The sequence below is a fragment of the Podarcis cretensis genome (genome assembly GCF_951804945.1).
Source record: "Podarcis cretensis genome assembly, chromosome: 7".
Taxonomy (NCBI): domain Eukaryota; kingdom Metazoa; phylum Chordata; class Lepidosauria; order Squamata; family Lacertidae; genus Podarcis; species Podarcis cretensis.
This window is the reverse complement of record NC_137176.1, coordinates 14,792,102-14,813,106: the sequence shown is the minus strand read 5'-3', so window position 1 is coordinate 14,813,106 and position 21,005 is coordinate 14,792,102. Positions and strand designations below refer to the sequence as shown.

Here is a 21,005-nt window from a genome sequence, read left to right as displayed (position 1 = left end):
TCCATTCTCTGCATCTTCCCACCGACTTGTGTGCTACACCATAGTCTATGCACAAAGCAGACTTTAGCAATCAAACAGAGCAGATAAGATTCCCAGGGCACACAATCTGCTTCCCTTTGACATCAGTGGGATAACTTCCTCTGATGCTAATGGAGGTGGACTGTAGCTTCCTGAATATTGCTCTTTCATGCAAAAGGGGGAAAGAATGCAGACATATTGGGGACAAAGGTGCTTTGAAGTTCTGCAGTGCATTGAAAATACATGCTAGTGCTTTCTTTATGAATCGCTGTGGGTTTTGATGAGGAGCATGGTTAAATAATCCTAGATGTCTACGTTGACAGAATGCTGCTGTTTAATCAGAGACGATATGGCGTCGAGCAGACTTATGCTCTCTCAGCATGGACACCACACGCAACCTTGTTTGCCAGCACACTGAGACACAGTGTGTGGGCCACAACACAAGTGCTGCAAATCCTAGCATACGCCCGCAATACAGATTTGTTCTAGTGAAGGCACATCATGGGAACGTCTATTGAGGATTGGGTGGGTGTTGGGTGTGCTTCTGCCGCACATCTAATCTCCACTGTCAGATTGTTATGGTGGTCATCTCCTCTTCAGGGCTCCATGGCTAGCATGAGCTGGTGGACGTGGAATAATGGGCATCATGTGTGCAGGGTTTGTCTGTGCTGAGTCATATAAGGATTTACTAGGAATGTTTCTTTTTTTAGTTTACCACCCCAAGCCAAACCAGAACCAAGCGCACCTCCAGTGGAAACACTTTTGGAGTGTCACCAAGTCATCTGTGTCAGGGACTAGACTGAAGAGGAATGGTGGGGGCCGCCCCCTTCTCCTGAACCTTCCTGAGAACAGGAAGATAGTATAGATTTAGAACAGTGGTTTGCAGAAGGGCATAATTCAGAGGCTGCAGAGGGCAGAAGCTGGGAAATACTGGAAGGGGAGAGCAGGAAGAAGGAGAAGCACCGGGGAGAGCCAGCTGACATACTCAGTGTCCTTGGAAAACATTCCTGCCCCTGCTCTCCCCAGACCAGATGGACATTGAGGGTATTAGAACAGAGAGCTCAGAGGCAGAAAGCTCAGATTAACCGACGCAGGAGTGACATCAAATAAGGGAGACGTAGGGGTGGGGGGTGGGACTTTACTTGGAGCAACACCATCATTGAATAGAGGCTACATTTTTACTCCCTCTCTGTGAATACTGAATAAATTATGTGGTAAGGACTCTTTGCATTTTTGGCTGCCACTGGGGGAGGGATAGGGTTCCCTGAAGCCTTGACACCTGTGAGATTCTTATTTTTCTTCAGCAGACTGTCCTGAATTAATAATGGTTTGTCTGTCTTGCTGTCAGGGACTGTGCTGCAGAGGGCTGTACTGAGGAGGAATGTTGGGAGCCTCACCCCCCCCCCCCCGGTTCCTGATCTGGATCTTGAATCTTCCCAGGAGCAGGAGGACAGTATAGATTTGGAACAGTGGTTTGCAGAGGGACATAGTTCAGAAGGCAGAAGCTGGGAAATAGTGGATGGGGAACAGCTAGGAGGCGAAAAACTGGAAGGGAGAGGGTTAACAGATTCACAGTCTCTAGACAGCATTCCTCCACCGCCCTCCCCAAAGTCGAGAAGAGCTCAGAAAGTGGCAGAACAGAAAACACAGAGGGTATAAACTCAGATTATGGGATACAGAAGTGACGTAGATTAATAGGGACAGAAGGGGGCGGAATCCTTAATTGGGAGCACCGCCATTACTAGGAGATGTGTTCTTTGTTCTCTCGCTATGATTATTATAGTTTCTAACTGGTAAGAAGACTTCTTTTCCTTTGTCCTGCTTATCTACTGCCATGGGGGAGAAAGCTGATTCCCCGAAGCCTGACACTAGCCTTTCTTTTTAGATAAGGAGAGTGCCTCCAAGCAGAGACAGAGTGCTCAGCCCATCTTTAAGGCTAGTGTTATCCTTTCCATTCCAAATTTTGCTATGATGCCCACACTCGAGGAAGTACAGCAAACGCTCAACAAGGCTGTGGACTGCATTGTAAGCGTCATGAAAGGAGTTGGCCAGTGGAGCAAGGAGAGGCTATCCAAGGTATGGCACCTCTGTGTTTCTGATAACTTTCCTGATAAGATACATTCAGGTTTGGGTACCACATAATCTCCCTCTCCCCTTTGTTTCTGCCCAGCAAAAGATGCTAGAAAGTAAAATGGCTGCTTTGCGAAATGAAGGAGACAGCGATTCTGAGACTGAAATGAGGCAAACTGAAGTTGGAAATATCCTTGGTAATACTTTGCAGCGATTCTGTATGAATCTTGCCTTTATTAGATATACTGGCAGAAATCTGTACTTTTAAAATTGTTATTAAAACTTAAGGAACTTTCATGGTAACTTAGATCTCCTAAGCAAGTGGAGTTTACAAGGGTTCTACATAATTTTTGGAGGAATTCCTGAGCAGGATCCTGCAAGCAGGCTGATGATTTTTGCATGTTAAAACATCAGCAAAAACAGATGCACTAGTCCCCATGTGTATTTTTTTTGCCACATTCTATAATGTATGGAGTCCGTCAAAGCCTGAAGTGAGGTGTAGCTTGTCAACGTAAAAAAAGAAATAAATGTCAAGAGACCTTGTTTGGAATCCATATTTAACAAATAAATTAGATAACAGAATCACCAGGAGAAGATTGAAATGCTCTCAAGGAAGCAATTGAACCAAGAGCCTATTACTTAACTTAGCATCAATATACTGCAAAGCTATCAGCATGTAATTTTAGGCTGTGCTTAAGTTTTTAGAACGGTCAGCACAATATATAATGAAGATGTGTTTTGAGATTTGTGATTTTGTCTCTGAGGCCTAATGCATTAATGTGATGATTGCAACTTTTTCCCGCTCAAGACACTGCTTCAGATACAGCCTCTCTGATCTTGCCTTCTCCTGTCCAAAACAAGAACTACTACAAAAGCATTTCAGAGAATAAGGAAATAATTAAGCTGATGTCCGTTCTTAGCACATCTATCAATTCCACCAAAAGGGTAAGTAAATGTGTAGAGGGGATCTTTAAGCGAGGTGGCTGGTGAAAAGGAAGCAACCAAATTGGGAAGAGAAAAGAGTCACAGAAAGGGATGGGGAGGAAAGTACATGGAAAGCAAGAGGAAGAGGAGGAGGAGGAAGGATTTGGCAGAAGTCAATGGAAAAATGGGACTGCAAAGCATTGTAAGGAGTGTCAGTTTGAATTTCTTAGTGCAGAAAGTATTGATCTGATGTGTAGAGATCTTTCCTATTCTAATTAGTTCAAGAGGGTTCCGGAAGCTTCTCTGTGTGAAAGAAACAAGCAGAAGGTTCATGATGTTTGGGTTATATCTTCAGAGATGCTGAGCCAGTGTGGTGTAGTGGTTAAGAGCGGTAGTCTCGTAATCTGGGGAACCGAGTTTGTGTCTCCGCTCCTCCACGCGCAGCTGCTGGGTGACCTTGGGCCAGTCACACTTCTTTGAAGTCTCTCAGCCCCACTCACCTCACAGAGTGTTTGTTGTGGGGGAGGAAGGGAAAGGAGAATGTTAGCCGCTTTGAGACTCCTGAAGGGGAGTGAAAGGCGGGATATCAAATCCAAACTACTACTACTACTACTACTATTCTTCTTCTTCTTCTTCTTCTTCTTCTTCTTCTTCTTCTTCTTCTTCTTCTTCTTCTTCTTCTTCTTCCTGTTATCTCTTCTGTCAAGGTCATGCTGACTATAATTGCAAGGCCAGAAGGTGCCCTGTTTTCACTCTATCTCTTTCCTTCTGGTGTGTTCTGTATATAGTATGCTTAGTGTTAAGTTTCAGCTTTGTTATAAGTTATTGTAAGTTTAAGTCTGCTGCAACTGGATTTCTTACGGACAGTGCCAATCCTGATTGGATTGGATTTGTTACCCTTGTGCTCATTTGCCTTCAGTAGCAGTAAAGTTCTGCTGGATTAAATACAATTGCCTCTGGTCTATTTTTTGGGAATCCTGTCACGTATTTAAGTTTTTACTATATGTTGGAATGTGCTCTGGATCAATATTGAGTAGAATTTCTATAACAAGGAGAGTGTGGCAGAATGCAACTATTGTCTGACCTGGGCAGCCTTCTGAGCTAGCAGAATTCCACAGTCACCAAAAATGGGGGAAAAACAACAAATAAATCTTATTGGCTATAGGTGCTTAACTACTTTTGCTTTTGGCTTTGTGACTTTCCTTACATTGTGAAGGAAAACACCCTATCAAGAGCTTTGTCTCAATACATGCCTGAAGGCCTTTTCTGTACCAGACCAGGAATGGAAGGGCTGTTCTGGGTCCCTTCCATTTCCAGTCAACCAAACCCATATTGCAACACGGCATGTGATTCCGCCATTCTGCAGAGAGCATCTTTGTTTGTTCGTTAAGCCATTCAAGACTGCAGGGTTCGCATACAGGAGCTAGAAAGAAATAGTGACCTTTTTGGACTATATAAGAGCCAGTTGAGATAGGACCTTTTTCTTGGTTCGCAATGCTGGTCTGTTTGCATGTTTGGGAGCATGTAGTTTTAACCTTTTGCAATTTATGTATACTGTAAATTAGATTTTTTTTTTTTGTGATTGTGGATGTTGCTTTGACTGAGCACACAACTCCATGCTAAGCTACTTGAATAAATGCAACATTACAAACCTTTCCTAAGAACACTTTTTGAAGGTTTGCAACTTCTTTTTAATATTTTTAAATTAATTTTATTCCATATTACATCACAATGCAAATATACCAAAGCCATCCCCACATCATCCCCATCCCCACATATATTTATCATTTATATCCTCAATCAAACGTAATATTCTTTTGTTCCTCCCCCCCTTCCCTCCGCCCCCACTCGATTTCCTCTACATTCTGAGATTACATTTATCTTGCATTCTGCAAACTTCTCAGTTCATCTATGTATACTTATTGTCCTTCCTTACTAACTTACATTCCCTCAGATACTTTACATTTTCATCTAGGCATATTAGCATATCTTTTTTTTGAGCAATATTTTTCTATATATTCATCAAAGCATTTCCACTCCTTTTAAAATTTTTGATTCGATTGATTTCTTATAATATCTGTTAGTTTTGTCAAAGCTAAGTATTCATTTAATTTACAAATCCATTCCTCCCTTGAAGGTAGAGTTTGTGATTTGCATTTAGCAGCAATCACTACTCTAGCTGTCGTACTATTTCTTCCCCATCAATCCAAGGAGATATACCTCTGGTTTTTAAAATTATTGATATGTTCAGCATCTTCTTTAATTCTTCTTGTATTACTGTCCAGAATTTCTTAATTTCCTCACATCTCCACCACATATGTATTGTTGTTCCTATTTCTTTACCACATCTCCAACAAATTTCAATTTATATATCTTTGCCAACCTAGCTGATGTTAGGTACCACCTGTGGAACATCTTAACAAAATTTTATTTGATTGTGTATGAGGTGGTAAATCGAATAGCTTCTTGCCAGAGTTTCTCCCATTGCTCTAGATAAATAGTATGGCCGACATCTTGGGCCCATTTTATCATCGTTTCTTTCACTTCTTCATCCATCAATTCCTAGTCCAGTAGGAGATTATATGTTTTAGATAACAGTTTCTTATTATTCTGAATTATTGTAATATTGAATTTTGAGTCCTCTTTTGCAAAGTCTTTCTTTTGATCAGAATTAAATATACTCCTTTTTGAAGGTTCACAACTTCTTTGGGTTTGTTTTCATTCTAATCTTAACTCTTCCTGCACATTTTTCCTAGGAACCAGGTAAAACATTGTAGTGGAGCTGTCTTATTCAACCACCTTACTCTGTGACTTGTTAATGTTTCAGGAAGTCCTTGCAGCCCTGGAGCGCTTCAGATGTTACCATCACATCTGGCAGAGAGAGAAAGAGGAAACCATTGAAAACTTCATCAAAGGAAGCCCTCTGCTCTCTGAATTTGAATCCCAAATTCTATATTACAGAGATTTAGAACTCGAAATTAACTCTGAGCCTGAATACATATGTGTGGGAACAGTTGCGCTATTTACTGGTATGGTGATTTAATATTCAAATGCCATCAAATTCATGCTAGTCTCCTTTGCATTTGCGAATCTTGCTTAAAACAAAAAGGGTGCAATCCATCACACACCTCCCTGAGAGTAAATCCCATTGAACTTATATATAGCATTTGTGTTGTAAATGTCACTCCTTTTGCTCTACCTATTGGTTCTAATGAACGTATAGTCGTACCTTGGAAGTCAAATGGAATCTGTTCTGGAAGTCTATTTGACTTCCAAAACATTTGGAAACCAAAGCACGGCTTCTGATTGGCTGCTGTGTAAGCCCCGTCAGACGTTCAGCTTCCAAAAATAGTTTGCAAACCAGAACAGTCACTTCTGGGTTTGCGGCGTTCGGGAGCCAACATGTTCGGGAGTTAAACTGTTCCAAAACCAAGGGATGACTGTATATTAGGTAAAGGGACCCCTGACCATTAGGTCCAGTCGTGGCCGACTCTGGGGTTGCAGCGCTCATCTCGCTTTATTGGCCGAGGGAGCCGGCGTACAGCTTCCAGGTCATGTGGCCAGCATAACTAAGCCGCTTCTGGTGAATCAGAGCAGCGCACGGAAACGCCGTTTACCTTCCCACTGGAGCGGGAATTTATCTACTTGCACTTTGACGTGCTTTCGAACTGCTAGGTTGGCAGGAGCAGGGACTGAGCAACGGGAGCTCACCCCGTCGTGGGGATTTGAACCGCCGACCTTCTGATTGGCAAGTCCTAGGCTCTGTGGTTTAACCCACAGCGCCACCCGCATCCCATGACTGTATTATTACAATGCATTATAAAAGCTATTTTGTTTTTGGTCCCTTCTCTCCAAATTCATGGAATGGAAAAAGGAGGAGGGGTGGATTCAGGAAGGGGTGTGTCACTACTTCCTTAGCTAGCTGTCACTGAAAGATTTTTTGTTCCCTCAGCGGATCTGAAATTGGCCCTAACAACAGAAACCAAGGCTTGGATGGTTGCGTTTGGACGTCACTGTAACAAGAAGTACAGGACAGAGATGGAAAACATATTTACCTTTGTAGAGGAAATCAGCAAGAAACTGAACCGTCCAATTAAAGACTTGGATGACATAAGGATAGCAATGGCTGCCTTAAAAGAGATCCGAGAGCAACAGATTCCCATAGACTTCCAAGTGGGACCAATTGAGGTAGTTGGAAAGGGATCCTGTACCCATTTCCTGATGTGATCTTTGGCGCTGAATTGTGTCTGTCCCCTGCTGCCTCATCCTGGCCCTCAACTCAGGGTCCTATCACAGTCTGCTGTGCTCTTTTGTTTATTTTATATATCCCCCCCCCAATGCAATTTAATATCCTGCCTTTTTCTCCTAGTGGAATTTCAAGGCAGCTAAGAACATCAAAATAATAAAATGTCACATAAAAAAACAAATTAAATTTAAATGCTGATCAAACCAATTTTCCTCCCCATACCTGATGTTGATGCAAAGTTATGGACTCCTTTATACCTCCCCTCCATTTTACAAACAAATTAGGTATTTTATATATTTCTCCACGGCTTAATCTGCTATTGTATGTTTATGATGGGGCTCATTATCACTTCAACTAACACAGTAGTACAGGGTCCATCGAAAGGATGGCTTGAAATCATTTTGGACAACAGTGTTTCACATGAGATGTTAATGATCTTACCTTGGTCACTATTTAACTGTTTAGTGACATGTCAGGTTGTGCAAAATGTTCCTTGCTTTGGTGGATGTTGAAAAGCGACATTGAATTCTTTGTGCATTACTCTAGAAAAAAGAGAGGATATGCAATTTTTGCAAGGCAGGTTTTTCTGATTTCTTGCAGATCCTTTCAGATCTTCCTAGCATTAGTTTTCAGACAATCATATATGAAGAAGCCTTTGGCTGCGTACATACTCCATTTGTTCCTCCCTTTGCATGACGAAGCAAACAAGCCAAGAACTCTACCATTAACTATAGTTTCTCATATCGCCCAAATGGGGAACTATGGTTAGTGGGTTTAGAACACTATTCTGCCTTGTCCTGAAACCATTGATCCTTGTTTCCCAATTTGAGTGAAATGAGAAATTATCATTAATGGAAGACTATCTGGTTATTTTGCTTGCTTGTGCAAATAGAGTTATTATATAATACCCCGGCTTCCAACAAAATATTAAAATACAGTAATGCATCAAACATTAAAAGCTTCCCTAAACAGGGTTGCCTTCTAAAAGTCTGGTAGTTGTTGTTCTCTTTGACATCTGGTGGCAGGGCGTTCCACAGGGCGGGCGCCACTACCGAGAAGGCCCTCTGCCTGGTTCCCTGTAACTTGGCTTCTTACAGTGAGGGAATCACCAGAAGGCCCTCGGCGCTGGACTTCAGTGTCCAGGTAGAACGATGGGGGTGGAGACGCTCCTTCAGATATACTGGATCGAGGCCATCTAGGGCTTTAAAGGTCAGCACCAACACCAATATTAAGCTGTACTAAGCCAATTTATATAGCTCTATTCATTTGGCATGGATATCTTCTTATTTTTACATATGCCCATCATTCATCATAAACCGAAAATTTTTCTTGATAGAGGGAGAGGTGGTTTAATTATGTATGGCTCGTGTGACATCAGGTGCACACACTGAGCTCTGGGCCCCCTCAATCCTGGGGGCAACCTGGTACCTCTGGGGCACATATCTGTAGCTGTAAATATGATTCACTCTCAGAACTGAAATTCTTAGATTTCCGTTGCATCCCTGGTGCCATGTTGAAGAACTAGAAGTACAGCTAATTAAAATTCCATGTCACCGTCAATTTTAAGTTACCTGTTCCACCAGCCTAGCTCCATTGCATCTTTAGCAGGACCACCTGCTACATTTTTGATCTTGAGTTCCCCAAAGAATGTTTAATTATGTACATACTTACATGCAGATTTATTTATTTTTGATGGTCATAGATAACCACCTTTTGTCCCGGCAGGAGTCCTATGCAATGTTAAACAAGTATGAGCTCTTGGTGGCAAAGGAAGAGATGGAAAAGGTGGATACGTTGCGTTATACCTGGGAGAAAGTACTGGTTCGAGGAAACGAAGTGCAGAATGAATTAGTAGCCTTGCAACCCAAATTCAGAGGGGAGCTCATAAGCACAGTGGAGATATTTGTGGAAGACTGCGATCAGTACTACTTGGATTACGAGAAGGTGAAGGATCATAGTAAACTGGGGTGGGGTGGGGTATCATTTTGTTATTTGTAAGGTATAGATTTTTTGGGAAGCTGCCTGAAAAGGCGCCAAGTGTTAAACACTGAAAGTATATTTTAGTTGAATACATCCTCCTGGAGTCCCTTCGAGCTCCACAATTCTATGTTCTGTCTTGAAGAATAATCTCAGGCTGTTGTTGTTTTTTATACAGAACAAGTATGGGTGTTGATAACCCAAATTCCATTAAGGGGATTGGATTATGGACTGAAAATAGCTAGACTTCAGGCAAAAGGTTATCTAGGTTCTTTTGGTCTTTGGATGCCTTCTTTTTAATGGGTTTCAATGAAGCAGCCTTCTCTAATTGATAGTGTGTGTTTAAAATGTATAACCCGCCTTTTCATCCCTATGGAAAAGCAGTTTGTAACAAAACAAAGCACTCACACACATTTAAACAGTCCCATACATAAACAGCATTGTCTTAAAAGGCAAACGTCAGCCGACAAACAAAACTATAACTATATAAATGTTTTTATCTCCAGGTCAGGCTCTGGAAGTTTCTAATAGGGAAGGTATTCCAAAGTCATGCAATAAGATTGTGTCCTTTCTTAAGCCTTTGGGAAGGGTTAAGATTATCAGATGGTTCTAAGATAGAGGTGCGAAACCTGTGGCCATTCTGATGTTGTTTGACTCAAATTTCCATTAGCTCCTGCCAGCAAGGTCAGTGGTCAAAGATGATGGGACTTGCAGTCAAGCAATATCAGGAGGCCTAAAGACTCCCCACTCCTGATTTTAGATAAGGGTTGGTTCATATATGCATGCATATACTATATAGTGGTACCTTGGTTCTCAAACTTAATTCATTCTGGAAGTCCATTCCAAACCCAAACATTCCAAAACCAAGGCACACTTTCCCATAGAAAGTAATGCAAAATGGATTAATCCGCTCCAGACTTTTAAAAACAACCCCTAAAACAGCTATTTAACATTAATTTTACTATCTAACAAGATCACTGATCCATAAAATGAAAGCAATAATCAATGTTCTGTAATATTAAATAAATAAGACAGTATTTTGGATGATCAAAATTAACCCCCCCCCTTATCTGTACTGATGATAGTCATTTTTTGGATGGGGGGCTTTTATCCATTTCCACAGTCACACAACCAATCAGTCAGTAGCTGAACTGGGTTCCAGTCACAAAAACAAGTTACAAAACCGAAGTCACAAGTCAAGAGTCCCATAAAACGAAATGCAGGCCACAGTCACAAAAATGAAAAAGCCACAGAAACAAAAACACATTTTTTTTAGCAGAAACAAAAGCACCAAATATCACCTCAGAACACTGCAATCAGAAATGGAAGGCTTTAATTACGAAGGGGGGGACTTAAATTAGCTGCACAAGGGTAAAAACAGGCAGAAAAAAGCCTTAATTACCATGGGGGGGGGACTCAAATTAGCTGCACAACAGTAAAAAGCTCAGGAGCACATTCGGCTTCTGAGGCAAAGTTCGAAAACCGGAACACCTACTTCCGGGTTTGCAGCGTTCGAGTTCCGAGTTGTTCAGAAACAAAGCTGTTCAAAAACAGAGGTACCACTGTATTGTACACCTGGTTACTGTGCAATTGGTGACTTGTAGCTAAATATGTGAACCAACTCTGTTGCAAAGCTTTGTGTTAGAAGTGGCGTCGAACATACTGGTTGGAGTGTTCAATTTATAGGGATGCATTCCCTCATATAGGGCACCATTGTATGTGCGAACCAGCTTTCTGTAACTGTTGTTGTTTAGTCGTTTAGTCGTGTCCGACTCTTCGTGACCCCATGGACCAGAGCACGCCAGGCACTCCTGTCTTCCACTGCCTCCCGCAGTTTGGTCAAACCCTCCAACCATCTTGTCCTTTGTCGTCCCCTTCTCCTTATGCCCTCAATCTTTCCCAATATCACTCCGTAACTGTAACTCACTGTTATTGTAGTACCCTGTAGCTCCATTCTGTACAGGTTTCAAGTTTGATCCATGTGCCCAAAGCTTAATCTATGGGACTGACATCCTTGGGGAATGCAGGAGGGTGTCCTGGGGTGGGGAAAAGAGATAATTACTTTTACTGAGGGAAATCTTGATTTTTCCACTCAACTGTCAAATCTGGGAGCTTTTGAAGCGGTTGTCTACATGTGACAAGGGAAATAAAGCTAATAATCTTTCAACAGTTCTACAGATTATCTGAAATTTACTAAACTTTTTTTTTAAAAAAGTATGACATAGCTAGAATAGGGGTGGCAGAATGGAGAAACTAAGGATGATATTTATTTTTGTTGAAAGGCTATACAAATGTATGGGACTTTTATCTTCCAGAATGGTCCCATGGTGACTGGTATTGAACCTCAGGAAGCTAGTGACAGACTCATCATGTTCCAGGTATTCTTTGACTTTTAGCCCATATCTTTTTTATTATTATTAAAATATTTAATTAACATATAGAACACATACGTTTAGATTTACACAGTACATATACACAACACAATACCTTATTTTCATAACATAAATCATACCTAGGTAAAGGTAAAGGGATCCCTGACCATTAGGTCCAGTCGTGACCGACTCTGGGGTTGCAGTGCTCATCTCGCTTTATTGGCCGAGGGAGCCGGCGTACAGCTTCCGGGTCATGTGGCCAGCATGACTAAGCCGCTTCTGGCGAAACAGAGCAGCACACCTTCCCGCCGTTTACTTTCCTGCCAGAGTGGTACCTATTTATCTACTTGCACTTTGATGCGCTTTCGAGCTGCTAGGTTGGCAGGAGCAGGGACCGAGCAACGGGAGCTCACCCCGTCGTGGGGATTCGAACCACCGACCTTCTGTGGTCCTAGGCTCTGTGGTTTAACCCACAGCGCCACCCGCGTACCTACAGCACTCTATATAATACCTACCAATAATAATATCGTGTACCCACAGTGCCACCTGCATACCTACAGCACTCTATATAATACCTACCTATACTCAGTGACGTCGAACGGGGGTGGGGCGGTGTGCGCCGGGTGCCATGTCTGGGGATGGGGGGTGACAAGAAGGCACCCCGTGGCGGTGTGAGCAGCCATCGCACCGCCGCAGCCACATGCGGAGGATCCTCCGTTCGCGGCTGTAGCCATGAGCAGAGGATCCTGGCACTGTCCGTACAGCCCTGGAGTGGCGCTGCTGGCAAACCGCTATGTACAGCGCATGTGCGACGTCGCTAAGTACGGCGCATGCGTCGTACGTAGCGACACCACACATGCTCCCTATGTAGCGGTGCCCCGCCCGGGGTGTCATGACTCCTTCATTCGCCCCTGCCTATCCTATACATATCAACATACCTACACACCTACCCCACATGAACACCCACAAAGTGATTTGACTTCCAGCCGTTCTTATTACGCTACTTTATTTTTCCAATTGGCTTAAACGCATTTCTTATTTCTTTAATCTCTTCTTCTATCTCAACTTCACTCTCCTTTCACTCTAATCGTTTTCTGGATTCACTCAGTATCTGTCAAAAGTTCTACTTTTTCCACATAGCTTTTGATGTATTCCTTAAAGATAGCCCACCCGTTATTCACTTTTTGTACCATATCTGCTCTTATCCTCCCTGTTAGTTCGGCAATATGAAAGTATTCCATCATTTTAGATAGCCAGGACACATTCTACTCATGTAAAAACACGCTGATTCCTGGACTGTCCGCGGGCCAGGTTTAGAAGGTGATTGGGCCAGATCTGGCCCCCGGGCCTTAGTTTCCCTACCCATTAGCTAGCTGCTCTGGCAACTGCGGCAAGTACCATCTGTGGCGAGCGTCCCGGGGGGGTGGTGGGGGGGCTGGCAGCGCGGCAATGTCTCCCCCCCTCAGGGATGACACCCAAGGCGGACCACACCCACCACACCCCCTTCCTCTGCTAGTGGTGACCAGCCCTGAACTACTGTATTTTTCACCCTATAGGACACACTTTTTCCCCTCCAAAAATGAAGGGGAAATGTGTGTGCATCCTATGGGGCGAATGCAGGCTTTCGCTGAAGCCTGGAGAGCGAGAGGGGTCTGTGCGCACCGACCCCTCTCACTCTCCAGGCTTCAGGAAGCTCTGCGCAACCCTTGGGAGATCGGCACGACTTCCCGCCGGTCTCCCAAGGGCTGCGCAGAGCTGCCTGAAGTCCCGGGCTTTGCACAGCTCTGTGCAACCCTAGGGAGCCCGGCGCAAAGTCGCGCCGGTCTTCCGAGGGTTGCGCAGAGCTACCTGCATTCCGAAGCCTGGGGTGCGCTGAAGAGCACGCCCGGGCTTCGCACAGTTCTCCGCAAGCTTGGGGAGACCGGCGCGACTTCCCGCTGGGCTCCCTAGGCTTGCGGATAGCAGTCTGTTCTGGGGGCTGGGGTCGGGGGAAGCTCGGGCTTCCCCTGCGCCAGCCCGGCGCCTGGGGGAAAAATAATTTCCCCCCCTTTATTTCCCCCCTCCAAAAAAAAACTAGGTGCGTCCTATGGGGCGGTGCGCCCTATGGGGCGAAAAATACGGTAAATTGGCTTGATTTTCAGTGTGTCTTAAAACTAGCATGTACTTTGGAACTTAGAGGAATTTTTAGTGCAAGGAAGGAAGACTAAATCTGTGACAAATTCAGAAGAACCCACCTTCTACTAGGTCAGAAATTTACAATGATTGGCAGAGACATTCATCACCTTTCCCAGTTGTAACTGAGGTTGCCCAGGGTTGAATATGAGATCTTCCACATGCAGAATTTAGCTCTGCTGCAGAGTCTTTTCTCCATTCCATTTTATAGCTCTTGCTTCCCTTAGCTGCTAACTATTCCTATTTTAGATAAGTGGCCTCTTTGAGCTGTGTTCGTTTTATTTCTCGCAATTTCAAGCACCGTATGATCAAATGTGATTTTAAACTCCAGAACCGATTTGACAACCTTTATCGGAAATACATCACCTACACTGGGGGCGAAGAGCTTTTCGGTTTACCTGTGACGCAGTACCCTCAGCTTCTGGAAATAAAGAAGCAGCTGAACTTGTTGCAGAAGCTTTATAGCCTGTACAACAATATCATTGAAACAGTAAATGGCTATTATGATATCCTCTGGTCAGAAGTGAACATTGAGAAGATCAATAATGAACTCCTTGAGTTTCAGAACAGGTGAGAAAACTGCATTGAGCATTAAACATGGGCCATGTTATTTACTCCTTCAAATTTGGTGCTAATATTTAGCTGCTTACAGCAAATCTCCGAAACAGCAATGGAACAAACATTGAACCTCAGCTGATGTTTTTTTTTTTACTTAATCTTCTTTAGCCCCTGACTTGCCAGGCAGAATCTGTCACCAATTTCATTTTCATCTTTCGAGGTGTTGCTCTCCAGTTAAGTGTTCAACACTTCTGATAATTGTAAAGGTGTTGTGACTGTTTCTTAATGTGAGAAGCAGATGTACCTTTAGTACAAATAGGAAAATTGATTGCGCTACCTCTTCTTAATTGGGATGCGGGTGGCGCTGTGGGTTAAACCACAGAGCCTAGGACTTGCTGATCGAAAGGTCGGCGGTTCGAATCCCCGCGGCGGGGTGAGCTCCCATTGTTCGGTCCCAGCTCTTGCCCACCTAGCAGTTCGAAAGCACCCCTAACTGCAAGTAGATAAATAGGGACCGCTTTCTAGCGGGAAGGTAAACGGTGTTTCCGTGTGCGGCGCTGCTGCTGGCTCGCCAGATGCAGCTTGGTCACGCTGGCCACGTGACCTGGAAGTGTCTTTGGACAACGCCTGCTCCCGGCCTCTTGAGCGAGATGAGCACGCAACCCTAGAGTCGGTCACAACTGGCCCTGACGGGCAGGGGTACCTTTACCTCTTCTTAAGAGAACCATCAACTGGATTTTCTTATTGACGGAGGAGGGCGTGGAACATGGAGACTTCCAGAGATTATGACTCCCATAATCTCTGACCATTGGCAATGTGACTGGGGCTAATGGGAGCTGGAGTTCCCCTTCCCTTTCCCTGCTATAGATAAAGGGTGCTTTAAGGTGGGTCTTGTGGTATCAGTGCTCCTTATGCAGACACGTTTCTTGTGATGTCCCCACCACATTGTTGTCATCAAAATGCCAACCTGCACCCTGCCTCCCACTTAATATGGATTTACTGTTTCCCGGTGTGTGTGTGTGTGTGTGTGTGTGTGCGCGCGCTAAAAAAACCCAACCTGTTGCCAGAAACCTCTTTGCCAGTGCTATTTTAAGAGTTTGGGTGTAATCTTCGACACCTCCCTTTCCATGGAGGCGCAGAATGCAGCTATAACAAAGGCGGTGTTTTTTCATCTCCGCCAAGCTAAGCAGTTGGCTCCTTACCTCTCTCACCCTGACCTAGCCACTGTGATCCACACGACGGTCACCTCCAGACTGGATTATTGTAATTCGCTCTACGTGGGGCTGCCCTTGAGACTGTCCCAGAAACTCCAGGGGGTGCAGAATGCTGTGGCGAGACTCCTTATGGGGTCCTCGCTACGAGATCACATTCACCCGGTGCTATACCAGCTGCACTGGCTCCTGGTGGAGTAGAGGATCAGGTTTAAGGTGCTGGTTTTAACCTTTAAAGCCCTATACGGCCCAGGACCCTCATACCTACGGGACCGCCTCTCCTGGTATGTCCCACAGAGGAACTTCAAACAAAAACATCTTGGAGGTTCCAGGCCACAGAGAGGTTAGGCTGGCCTCAACCAGAGCCAGGGCTTTTTTGGCTGTGGCGCCGATCTGGTGGAACGCTCAGTCACAAGAGACTAGGGCCCTGTGGGATTTGACATCTTTCCGCAGGGTCTGCAAGACAGAGCTGTTCCACCAGGCCTTTGTCAGGGCAGAGCCTGACTTCCCCCTTTGGCAATCCTCACAGAACTGTAGCCCAATTGGTTGCCATTAATCTGATTTGAATTAATTTTATAATGAAATGATTTTAGAATGTTGTATCATTTTATTGTTGTTAGCCACTCTGAGCCCGGCTTTGGCTGGGGAGAGCGGGATATAAATAAAATTATTATTATTATTATTATTATTATTATTATTATTATTATTATTGAAAAAGTCCCACTGAAATCAGAGGGATTTATTTCCAGGTAAATGTGTATGGGATTGCAGGCTAGGAAGAATTTGAACCCAGTGGGGTTTATGTCTGAGTCAGTGTTTCTCAAACTTGGGTCTCCAATTGTTTTTGGACTACAACTCCCATCATCCCTGTCCCCTGGTCTTCCTAGCTAGGGATGATGGGAGTTGTGGACCATAACGTTTGAATTGCACTGTGGAAATATTTGAAATCATGTTAAAATATTGGGTGGTTGTTGTGTGTGTGTGTCTCTAGGTGTCGCAAGCTGCCTCGAGCTTTGAAGGAGTGGCAAGCATTTCTGGACCTTAAGAAAACAATTGACGACTTCAATGAATGTTGCCCTTTGCTTGATTTGATGTCCAATAAAGCCATGATGGCGCGTCACTGGAAGCGCATCACTGATCTCACTGATCACAGTTTCGATGTTGAAAATGAGTCGTTCAAACTGAGAAACATCATGGAAGCACCTTTGTTGAAATACAAAGAGGAAATTGAGGTATGAATAATGCTGGCAGTACTGAGATGAGCCCATTGGTAAGTGACGTGACGTCTCCAGTATTTAAATTTAGGATCAACCTATTTAATCTTCCTTTGCATCCAATCACAAAGGAAACATTAGCATCTTTGTCATCAAATGCTTCTGTACCAGAAGAATGGAAGGTAGGACAGGAACGCTATCTTGTTATATTTAGAATGATACCTGCACTTGTCTTATTCACATGCTCGTACATGGTTTGGACCATGAGAGGGAAGAAAGGGCAGAAAGAATTCCTACCCATACCCAGTGTTAAGAAACTTCATGTTAAAAAGGAAATGGTTCAAGTCAGTCATATCTTTCTAGAAAAAGAGGTGGTGGAACTCATCATGAACACCTCCCTCATTCTCGTAGACTGGCAATGGCACCCACCTGAGTTCCAGCTGGGGGAAAAAGCCCCGTTCTAGTTCTTTTTGTAAAACAGTTTGATGTTTGCTTGTGTTTTACAATCAAGCAGTATATAGAAGGTAAAGGTAAAGGTACCCCTGCCTGTACGGGCCAGTCTTGACAGACTCTGGGGTTGTGCGCCCATCTCACTTAAGAGGCCAGGGGCCAGCGCTGTCCGGAGACACTTCCGGGTCACGTGGCCAGCGTGACATCGCTGCTCTGGCCAGAGCCAGAGCCAGAGCCGCACACGGAAACGCCGTTTACCTTCCCGCTGGTAAGCGGTCCCTATTTATCTACTTGCACCCGGAGGTGCTTTCTAACTGCTAGGTTGGCAGGCGCTGGGACCGAGCAGCGGGAGCGCACCCCGCCGCAGGGATTCGAACCGCCGACCTTTCGATCGGCAAGCCCTAGGCGCTGAGGCTTTAACCCACAGCGCCACCTGCGTCCCCCAAGCAGTATATACATTTTATTAAATAAAATAAATAAATTGTCTAATCCTGTCCAAAAAGGAACTAGTTCCAGTTAAAGTTTTTTTTTTTACTTTTACAAAACAAACTAGTTTCATCCAAGTTCATCCAAATGAACTTGTTTAGTTTGTAAAAGGTTTATTCTTGGTGTTTCCCTCAGTATTCAGAATGCTACAAGCTGCTGTACTGACATGTAGGGTCTGAAATTAAATCAAGGATACAGTAAGATGTCTGATAGTGAGAATGTCAACTGGTTGCATTTCCACACTAGAGAACGCTTACCCTGTTTGATTGCTACCTGTCACACAGCTGTTAAAGACGCAAAGCATTGTTTGCTTCGTTCCTCTACCTGTACTTCTTGCTGTTGGAAGAAGTCCTGTTGGAAGAGAGTGAGTCTCTTCAGGAGGGAAGATGCAGGGAACGCCTTCCATTCCTTCCTCCTGATTGCTTATAGCACCTCCATATCTGCATAATAAATCTTTGAATGTTGCCTCCACACTTTGCTTTCTAACTTTCTTTATAGACATTGGTTTGACCTGCTTTTTAAGAAAAAGAATGCTAAGAGTCTGGGCTAAGCCAAGATTAACTGCATACTTGCCAATTCATGCAGAGTTAAGCCACCAACTTCCAGTGTAGCACTATACTTGGTCATCCAGCAGGGGCATCAGCTCATTGTCTAAATGGGAACTGCTGCTGCTGAGCACTAATCATGTACGCAGTGCTTCCCCCCCCCTAAAAAAATGTTTAGGGGTACTCTCATTTTCCAACTCATATTGAAATACTGCCCCTCAATGAGGCCAAACTGAGATTCACAAAATGTTTAGGGGTATACGTCTCCCTGCGTTCCCCAGAAAAAAAGCACTGCATGTACCTATTTGCTGGCCACATCAAGAGCTGAAACAGCCACACGGCCAGGTCTTGAGGGTCTTCTCTGAAGTGATGTGTGCAGCCCCTCTAAGTCCTGCGTATTGGGTGATGCTATGACAAGCTGTTAAATTCTATGCAAAAAAATGTTGATTGATTTGATAGGATATCTGCATCAGTGCAGTAAAGGAGAGAGACATTGAACAGAAGCTGAAACAAGTGATTGCAGAGTGGGACAACAAAACATTTACTTTTGCTAACTTTAAAACTCGCGGGGAGCTGCTCTTGAGGGGAGACAGCACTTCCGAAACCATTGCAAGCATGGAGGACAGCTTGATGATTTTGGGTTCCCTAATGAGCAACAGGTAATATGGAAGACTCCTTTTTTCTTCTGATAAGTTATTTATGTGATCATTTTTAATAATCTGTCTAAACGCGTGCATTTATTTCAGGTACAACACACCATTCAAAGCTCAAATACAAAAGTGGGTACAGTACCTCTCTAACACTACTGATATCATTGAGAATTGGATGACAGTGCAGAATTTGTGGATCTATTTAGAGGCTGTCTTTGTAGGTGGAGACATTGCCAAACAGCTTCCAAAGGTAAATGTCTTTATTTTGTCTGATGGAATTGGCAGATGTGTTCAGGGCAATTTGAGTATTTAAAATGATTATCCCTTGCAACATAACACACCCCTGAACATGTACTTTGTGTGGCCACAAGAGAATAGCACGAGAAGCTAAACTGTTGAAAATCATGCCTCCCTTGTTTGTACCTTAACACAGGAAGCAAAGCGTTTCTCCAACATTGACAAATCGTGGGTGAAGATTATGACGCGAGCCCATGAAATACCCAATGTGGTCCAGTGCTGTGTTGGAGATGAAACTATGGGACAGCTCCTGCCTCATTTGTTGGATCAGCTGGAAATTTGTCAAAAGTCTCTTACAGGGTGAGGCTGCTTATAGAGAAACCTTTCAGCTCTGGGCAATCAGTTACAACAGAGGAAATTGAAACCTGCTTATTGCTTGCATTCCACTAGGATTTGCCACTGCTTGCCGTTCCCTTCAGTGGCTGAAAAAGATCAGGCCTGCAACTGTCGATATTATCATGGTCAGAACTAGAAACTGAGGCAATTATGCCACAGTTAAGAGAAAAAACTTAATTCACAGCAATCTCTGCAAAGCAAGATAGCAGTTGCTTCTGGAGGATCTGTTTATTGAACTGTTCAAACAAAGTTTGCAAGGAGATTATATAACACAGACTGATTATCTGAGCTTTCCTTCTCACATGTTTGCGGGGGACTTGCAATGTTGTAAAGGTAAAGGTAAAGGTACCCCTGCCCGTACGGGCCAGTCTTGACAGACTCTGGGGTTGTGCGCCCATTTCACTTAAGAGGCCGGGGGCCAGCGCTGTCCGGAGACACTTCCGGGTCACGTGGCCAGCGTGACATCGCTGCTCTGGCCAGAGCCAGAGCCGCACACGGAAACGCCGTTTACCTTCCCGCTGGTAAGCGGTCCCTATTTATCTACTTGCACCCGGAGGTGCTTTCGAACTGCTAGGTTGGCAGGCGCTGGGACCGAGCAGCGGGAGCGCACCCCGCCGCAGGGATTCGAACCGCCGACCTTTTGATCGGCAAGTCCTAGGCGCTGAGGCTTTAACCCACAGCGCCACCTGCGTCCCTTGCAATGTTGTATCAAGCAGCTATTCCCACACTTTCTACTGCATTTCTTCATCACTTTTCTTACAGCAAAATGCTTGCTGTTTTGTTTTTGTGAAGCAGGGTTGTTGCATAAGAGTGCCAAATCTACTTTAAGTGTACAACCTGAATTTGCCACTATGCAACTGAATCCCACCTGTGTTTCTCTCTGACAGGGAAGGGTTTTCCTTCGCTGTGCTGTCTCAACCTCCACATCCCTTCTTGCCTGCCTCTTCATCTTCCTGCGGAGTGGCTCTGGCTTTCTCTTGCTATCTCTTCATCATTTAAATTAAGCATGTTTTGGGGATCAGCAGCCTTCATTAGTTCATGTTGCAAATGGTCTGTAATATCAGGCAGCAAGATGAAAGCATTTTAAGTCCCTAGGAGCAAGGTGAGACTCACTGTCTGCCATTAACAGGGAAGTCTATAATGGGTAAGGAGAAGATCTGGGTCTCTGAGAGGCTATGATGAAGTTTGGCAGGCAAGAGCTGTGTTGCACCACTCACCACCACGCTCATTCTGTTTTTGTTCAAATTCAGGTACCTGGAGAAAAAGCGGCTTTCATTTCCACGTTTCTTCTTTGTGTCAGACCCTGCCCTGCTGGAAATCCTGGGCCAGGCTTCAGATTCTCACACAATACAGGCCCACTTGCTCAATGTCTTTGATAACATCAAGTCTGTGAAATTTCATGAAAAGGTTTGCATAACTGGTAACATAATTCTTAGAAAGGAAGCGGTGGTTATCTGAATTCCTGGGCACTTGCCAGTC

The 21,005-nt window shown here is 44.2% G+C and overlaps 1 protein-coding gene across 1 annotated transcript in view; it reads left to right on the top strand.

The window, feature by feature from the left end:
* The window catches only part of DNAH5 (dynein axonemal heavy chain 5), a 185,075-nt gene that overhangs the window by 57,413 nt on the left and 106,657 nt on the right, over window positions 1-21,005 (top strand). Inside the window, exons 20-32 of the mRNA XM_079985129.1 lie at window positions 1,904-2,094; window positions 2,189-2,285; window positions 2,897-3,033; window positions 5,840-6,041; window positions 6,965-7,200; window positions 8,984-9,202; window positions 11,551-11,613; window positions 14,111-14,349; window positions 16,540-16,780; window positions 18,703-18,902; window positions 18,990-19,143; window positions 19,327-19,490; window positions 20,777-20,933. Coding sequence (XP_079841255.1) covers window positions 1,904-2,094; window positions 2,189-2,285; window positions 2,897-3,033; window positions 5,840-6,041; window positions 6,965-7,200; window positions 8,984-9,202; window positions 11,551-11,613; window positions 14,111-14,349; window positions 16,540-16,780; window positions 18,703-18,902; window positions 18,990-19,143; window positions 19,327-19,490; window positions 20,777-20,933 — 2,300 coding nt within the window. The remainder of the gene's footprint in view (window positions 1-1,903; window positions 2,095-2,188; window positions 2,286-2,896; window positions 3,034-5,839; window positions 6,042-6,964; window positions 7,201-8,983; window positions 9,203-11,550; window positions 11,614-14,110; window positions 14,350-16,539; window positions 16,781-18,702; window positions 18,903-18,989; window positions 19,144-19,326; window positions 19,491-20,776; window positions 20,934-21,005) is intronic.